Consider the following 7,813-nt stretch of genomic DNA (forward strand, 5'->3'; position numbering starts at 1 on the left):
TTTCCTCAAAGTGAACAGTCCTCTCTATGAAAATCTCATGAGCCTCAAGATCCATAAGTCTATATGCCTTAACATTGTCTTCATATCTGATGAAAGTACAAGGCCTTGACGGTGGCGCCTTGCATTCCCAAGAAGATATGTTTGCCCATACCAGACATCCAAAAACTCTAAAGTGTTTCACAACTGGCTTTTTGTGCACCATGCCTCAAAAGGAGTCTTTCCATCTAAGACATTATGAGGAGATCTATCAAGTATGTGATTAGCACTGCTTATAGCTTTGGCTTCAAGTGATGGATCAAGAGAATTAGCTTGAATCATGCAACTTGCCATTGAGTTAAGAGTTCTAATCCTCATTGCTACAACACTTGTCTTTTGTGGACTAAATGCTACCGAATTCTAAAGGTCAATGCCCTCAAATTCACAAAAGTCTCTAAGTCTCAAGTTTTCATATCTACTTTCATTGTCCATATGAAGAACCTTGATGAGTTTCATTGATTGCTTCTCAACATGACTCTTGAGGCTAGAAACTTATCAAACACTTCATTCTTGTGATCAAGAAAGTAGACCCATGTGTAGCGTGAAAAGTCATCAATGAAAGTGAGAATGTAGTGACCCTTACTAACTGATGTTACTGCAAAAGGACCTACTAGAATTGTGTGAAGCAACTCAAGAATAATTGATGCTCTCCAAGACTTCCCTTTATCAATCTTCTCTTCTAGATGCATATCATGGAACAAGTTGAACATTCACCCTAAGAAAAATTGATTGTAGGTGGACCTTTGACCATATTGTTTAAGCAAAGTTGATGAAGATAGCAAAAGGAAAGTTGGCCATACCACTCATGCCATAATTTGCTTTGTGAATGAGATTGAGTCAACAAGGCATGTGAAGGAGACTTAGGCACAACGTGGAAAAAGGAATAAAGCCTTTTTTCATGATTGACTTTACCCACTACAGCCAATGAATCATCTTTAAGATTGTGAACCATTACTAAATCAGGAAGGAACTCAACTTTATTGCCATCTCCATAGTGAGTGATTTGGTAGATTGAAAGGAGATTAGAGCTAAGGTTGGGAACATAGAGAACTTCTTTGAACTCCCCATTTTCTATCTCAACTTGTCCTTTCCCTTTAACTTCTATTTTTGTATCATCTCCTACAAAGATCTGAGGTACCTTCGACTACTTTAATGAAGAAAAGTCCCCTTTTGAAGAACCCATATAATACAAGACACCTGATTCAAGAATCCATTCCCTTGAAGAACTTGAACTGGCCATACGTGCTTACCCTTTTCCTTTTGAAGTGGTGAGAGTTGAATCCTTGGAAGCATTTGGCACATTGATTTTGTTCTTCCTAAGTAGGTTTTCCAACGCATCTATTCTCTTAGTCTTGCAATGATGCTCATCACGATTTGGTTTCTTGCAATATGCACAAAATAGTTTATCCTTCTTATCATTATTTCCCTTCTTGTTGGAAGAATAATTGCCTTGCTGTGAGGAGGTAGATTATTGTGTCTCTGATTGTGATTTTTGCTTACACCGCTTCTTCTTGCTATTGGAAGAACTTTTTCCATCTTGATTTGATTGGTTCTTATTAGTAGCCACCAATGCCTTTGTCTTTGATGACTTGAGAATAGCCATGATATCTATCAACTTGGATTGTTCCAACATTAACATTTCTACAAATGCATCAGATGTAGGCTTAGTGAAGGCACTTCCCATGGTCAACCTATGAGTGTTGTAACTCGAAACAAAAGATGCATACTTTGAAGGTAGCCTCTTCAAGATGTGATGAATCAATCTATCATCCTTCATGGGATTACCAAAATCTTTAAGTAGAGCTCTCAATTCATTGGCTTTATTGATATAGTCTTGAATTGTGTCAAAATTCTTAGGATTCAAGAGAAGTAGATCATCCTCAATTTGGTATCCTTTTTCCTCATGCACCTTACAATACAACCCTTCAAGTTTGTCCCAAGCACCATTGGCTTCCTTAAAGCTAGAAATGTGGAAGAAGAGATCTCTATGAACACAACTCTGAATGATTCCTAAAGCTTGATTGTCTTTAATTTTCCAATCAAAAGTGTTGTAGCATCAATGGGTTTGGTAATTGTACCATCAACATAGAGATTCAAACCCTCTTCCATTAATCTACTCCATACAATATCTTTCCATGTAGTATAATTGTGTGAAGTTAGAAGTGGAGCTTCATGTGAACGCATGATGTAGAATTAAAAGAGCACAAAAGAGAGACACAAAAACAAAAGACACACCCCTATTCACTCAATAAAAAATCACCCCAAAAATGATGCTTTTGGCACTTTATATGTAATGCGTTTACAATAGGCCACTTGTCAAAATGTACAAAGTGGACTTTTGATTTTGCTATTTATAACTACCTTTTGAGGTTCAAATCTGGTATCAAGGACTATAGCTTAGATTTACAATAATTTTGAAGAGTAATCAAAGCATTACAATGCAAAAAAATGACATAATTCTAAAAGTGATATTTTTGTCTACACAACCCTATAATCTGATTGCAGATCTGGAAAGTAGACAAAAAATTAAGCACTTTAAAAATAAAAAAAAACCTAAAAATGTATCTAGACGAGCCAATATGAAGCATTTGAAGTTGCAAAATGTAGGATTGAATAGGTACAGTCACCAAAAAATGCAATTTATGACAAATATGTGAACCAAAACCAAAAAAGAATAGCATCATTGAAAAGTAAGGGAAATTCTACCCAATTTTTTTTAAAAAATTGTAGTTGATTTGGAGTCTAGATGATTGAGTTATGGCCTCCCAAAGTCGGACTATCAAATGAAAACTAAATCTAGAGAGGGGTCAAGGAAGCAAAATGCGAGGTCAAATTTGACATCCAAACGACCATCATGGTAGTGTATTCTAGGCTTAAAATGACGGTCATACGACTGTCAATTTTAACATAGCAAAAAGATGACGTCAGCAAAAAAAGGGGGCCCTGGGTCATGTGGCAGGGCCATACTGTATGGATCATACAAATGGGTTGCGATGTGGCCTGTACGATGCAGACGTGGAGTTGACATGTCGTTCCGAGTTGGTAGGTACAGTTGGTGCTGATGTGTCCTATATGACTTCTTGTGTGGCCTGCAATGTGCAGATGAGATGCCATGTGGCATTGCATTTATGTGCCTTTTGCTGACGTGGCCATATGCGCTAGCGTGGCCTTGGAGTGTCATGTGGAGGGTTTTCGGCTGTTAGCGTGTCGAGGCCACCGAATGTTGCATGGCGACATTTGTCCACGTGGAGCCTGAACAACCGTTGGTTCGTATGCTGTTGCCAGAATCAGATAACTGATGAGGTGCAATGGTTTAGCTGATAATGTTATTATTTTTAATATTAAATTTTAAAAAATAATATTTTTAGAATAAATTTTTAATACGAGAGAAAGTATAATTTGTGTATTTTATAGTTTGTATAGGAATTAAATGTTTCAATTCTATTAAATTAAATAAAAAATTATTCTCTAAAATCAATTTTTTATTTTTTATTTAATCATATCATTAGATTTATAATTTTAACTTTACAAAACAATGTTGATTAAATGGAGTACGTTAAACTTATGTTACATTATTTTGCATCTCTTGCTCTCTCATCCTAATGATGGCTTACGTAGTGTGATTTGAAACATTGATGGTAAAAATCGTTACACAATCTAATCCAGAAACTAAGTATCATAATTATGTTTAAAGAGTTGAAAACAATTATTTTTATAAACTCTAGCTAATAATTTAATTGAATATATAAATGTAAAGTTAAATTTAATCGTATCATATTTTTGTGTGTATTTATTATCTATTTAAGTCTTTTTTTATAATTTTTATTTTATCATTCAATTTAAAAGCATCACTATTTAACAATAATCAACAATTCTAATTACTTTTATAATTTATTATTTTAAAATAATTTAATTATCTTATTATTATACGAATAACAAAATGTGTAATTTAAATGAAAGATATTAAAAAGTAAATAAATATACATATAATTTATAATATTACATTATTTTAAATATATAGAAATAAATTTAATAGCATAAAATATCTCCAATTTGATGCGATATCTTGAGGACCGCTTTAAGCCGACATTTCATTCTCGTATGCTTTGGCTCTTAATTCAATGCCTTCATGGCTAAGATACTACAAACATTACCGCAAGCTTTTCCCCGACATCCGATCTCGCGTGCGACAATTCCTATGGAGAGTTCCTCTGTAAGAAATAGCCATCGCCTATAATAAAAGTCTGGTAGAAATAGCCATCGCTTATAATAAAAGTGTGGTAGATGGGTAGCTTTAAATCCCATCTCGATAAAGAATGAAAGGTACATCTTTTGAAAATGGCGAATCTTGAAAACCGTAGTTGCCCGATTTTCTGTGCGAAGATGAAAGGGTTTGCTTAAATCCTAATCTACCCATAAAAACAATGTCAGTATACAACTTTATTTTATTCTATTAAACTTAATTTGGCTGTGGGCTCCTGTTAATTGGATTAAAGCGGTAAAGCCGCGTGGAGCAGAATAGATTAAAATGGGTAGTGATGGAACTTTAATTTAAGGTTTGTGCCGTGCAGAGTAAGCCCATAACTGGACCGCCTGGTCGACTGATAATCGATAATGCAGTCACTCCAATCTTTGTCGAAGTCACTTCAATCTTTGTCAAGACTCCCTAGGAACTTTGCTTTGTGGAAATTGAGATTCATTTCCTCTCTTCATCTTTCTTTCAACGGAATTGCATTAGAGCAAAGAAGCTGCATTGCCAGAGACAGAGAGAAACCCTGGGAGATATGGCGAACGTGTTAGAGATGATGATTGACAAGTTCAAGGAGTTTCAGGCTTCACAAGAGTATGACAAGGAAGCACTCATAGAGGCACACGAGAAAACAACGAAGAGTGTGAGGCAGATAGAATCAATGCGAGGGTTTCACAAAACGGGGTTTACGGTGAGGAAACCCTCGGAGCATTGGCGTCCTTCAGTCCCTCTGAAAGGTCTGCAGCCCATTCGAGCGAGAGAGCTTCAAAGTGACAAGCACCACAAGGGCCGTGTTCTCTTCGGAACGCTCTGTGTTGATGCATACAGAATGACGGGCATCATGACAATCTTGGAAGACCAGTTTGGAGATGCTGTTCGGCTTGCCATATACAACACTGCAAGCAACCAAAGTCCGAGCAAGCTTTATCCCAAAGGCGCCAAGGTTGCAGTCAAACAGCCATACTTCAAGCAAGGTGCCCAAGATGGAGTCCTCCTGCTCCGCGTCGACAATCCTCAAGACGTTGAGATTTTGGCCTCCTTACCGGAAAAGCCGGAAAGTTCTCTGGCCAAGGATTTGCTTGAACTGCGTAGTGAAGGTAACAAATACTTTCGTAGTGAGGACTGGAACAAAGCAATTGACTTCTATTCCAAATGCATAGATTTGGCTCTCTCGCCCGACAAAATTGATGCCCAGGTTGCCTCTGCTTCGAACATCCAGGAGAAAGTCAAAGAAAATCTTTTGTGTTCATACTCAAACAGGGCAGAAGCAAGGATTAAGCTGAAACAGTACGGGGATGCTGTACAAGACTGTGAAAATGCATTAGCCCTTGATCAGCACCACCTGAAATCCTTGTTTCGCAAAGGTCGGGCTTTTCATAGTCTGGGAGAATACAAGTTAGCCTGCCAATGCTTTGATAGAGCTCTGCAGCAGTCCCCTGATGCCACCGACATCCAGTTGCACTTTGAAAAATCTATGCAACTCAACCGTCAGAACCAGAAAGGTGAGTTCGATCTCTCTAACTATTTCACAAATGCTTTAGTGAACCTGAATTCAGTAATTATGTTGGCCCAGTCCTGATCAAGAAATCAATCGGACGAGGCAGAGGATTGTTTGCTAACAACGATGTAGATGTCGGAGATTTCTTGCTCGCGGACAATGCCGTTGCGTTCAGCAGCACCGAGACAGAAAGATTCGAGGTGCCGGTGCGTTCAGCGGCACCGGCACAGATAGACGTGAATGAAATATTTGGTTTTTTCAAAAGGGATTTAGAGGCTCAAATCATTTCCTGTGCAGCGTCATCTCCGAGGGTATTGCAGCAGCTACAGTACCTTGCTGATTTGGATGAAATGAAGGTGCCACCCATGGATCTCTTCAGGATAAATAATTCAAGCTGGGATAACTACGATCATGTCTCCACTCAAGGTTGGGAGCTAGACCAGTATAAACTTGCCAAGATAATGCTCAATGCGGGGTGTCATGTACAGCTTATTCACCCGAACAGTAGCATGTCAAGACAAAATTTGAAATACGGTTTGTGGACGCTTCCCTCCTTCATTAACCATTCTTGTATTCACAACGCCAACTGTATTGTTGTGGGCGAGGCCATGTTTGTTATAGCTGCAAGGAAAATTGAGGCCGGAGAAGAAATAACTATCCCTTACTTTCCCAGTCCATTTCCATTGTTACAACGAGAATTTATTTGCAGGAGAATCGGATTCAAGTGTGATTGTAAGCGGTGTCTGTTGGAAAGGTCCTTGGTTTCAGCCAAATCGTCACCGTTGCGGGAAATCTTTGAACTCGTTGACTCCATTAACCCGGCCGTGCTTCCTGTTTTAGAAAGACGGAAAATTGCTATGCGATTGGAAAAGAGCATAGATGTGCTGAGCCCTGAAGAAAAGAAGGTGATAAGAGCATCATTTCTCGACCTGTACCACGATATTTGTGAGTTAGAGTTCCCTCATTCGTACGGCAGAACAAGCCTGCCTTCGCTGTGGGAAGTATTACAGGCCGTCGAAGAGGCTTTTCCAGGGAATTCTCAGTGCTTTGAACTGTTTGCAAGCCTTTCTTTTTCCACCAAGAACGAACTTGTTTATGACAAGGCATTGGAAATCTGCAGAGCATATATGGGAAAGCACGATGAAGACATTCTGAAAGCTGTACTGAACTCCATTGCAACGGACGTGTCCAAGCCGGGTTTTACTCTATTCGGGTTAAGTAAGGTCGACAGCTAAGCTCTGGTTCTTTCCCCAAAAGACGAACAGAGCTTCTCTTATTAAAACTAAGTCAGTCACATATGGGTATATGATGCAAACCGATTCTGTAGAATTCGGCGGTGCTCAATAGGGGCAAGGGGAATTGTATTAGCTAGATTTAGAAGTGGTTTTTGATGGGTAAATCATATTAGAATATTTAGTTGATTGCTAAGTACACTGTACAATTAGGAGCTTGTGTTTTGTAAGCATTGTAAGCAAATCTGGATCTTTTAAGGGAAGAGAAAAGGAGATGGGTTTTTTAATGCTTAAATATTCTGTATTTAGGCTTAAAGTGTTAAGTAGTTAATTATCAAGCTATTTTATTATAAAAATAAGTTTTTGTTGACTCATTGATTCCGTTTTAATTTGGACTCCAGTTTTTAGACGTCTTTCATTTTGTTTTCTTTTTAAGATGAAATACATTTTGTTTTCTTTTTAAGATGAAATGCACAATATTTGTGATATTTTGTTCATTCTTTTTGTGCTCGTGTTTCTTTTATTAATGAAATTTTGTAATAAATATTTTAAATTTAATTTATAAACATATAATTTCTGAACTTGATAATATATGCTATGTGGAAAAATTATGTAATTACTTTTAATTAAATCATCAATTGTTTATAAATAGTGATGAAACTTTAGACTTTATTTCACTATTATTTTACTAGTGAGGATACTATTGTAATCATTCAACTCTTTTTTTAAAATTAGTTTCAACTAGTCACCACAAAGAATTAAAATTCTTTGTTAAAAAAGTCTTAAATTTATTTTTAA

At 37.3% G+C, this 7,813-nt stretch overlaps 1 protein-coding gene across 1 annotated transcript; it reads left to right on the forward strand.

The window, feature by feature from the left end:
* The first annotated feature begins 4,688 nt into the window (after positions 1-4,688).
* LOC149562458 (methyltransferase FGSG_00040-like) lies at positions 4,689-7,389 on the forward strand. Its single transcript, XM_089825947.1, has 2 exons — positions 4,689-5,787; positions 5,859-7,389. Exons 1-2 carry the CDS (start codon positions 4,821-4,823, stop codon positions 7,016-7,018), a joined length of 2,127 nt encoding a protein of 708 aa, XP_089682073.1. The 5' UTR covers positions 4,689-4,820; the 3' UTR covers positions 7,019-7,389.
* Positions 7,390-7,813: the final 424 nt, after the last annotated feature.

The sequence above is a fragment of the Cupressus sempervirens genome, chromosome 4, assembly GCF_028749045.1.
Source record: "Cupressus sempervirens isolate cs-2001-9-10 chromosome 4, ASM2874904v1, whole genome shotgun sequence".
In the NCBI taxonomy this organism is placed as follows: domain Eukaryota; kingdom Viridiplantae; phylum Streptophyta; class Pinopsida; order Cupressales; family Cupressaceae; genus Cupressus; species Cupressus sempervirens.

Coding starts and splice junctions, on each gene's coding strand:
- LOC149562458 (XM_089825947.1), top strand. CDS start 4,821: ATGGCGAACGTGTTAGAGATGATGATTGACAAGTTCAAGGAGTTTCAG. Junction 5,788..5,858: donor CAACCGTCAGAACCAGAAAG/GTGAGTTCGATC, acceptor ATGTTGGCCCAG/TCCTGATCAAGAAATCAATC.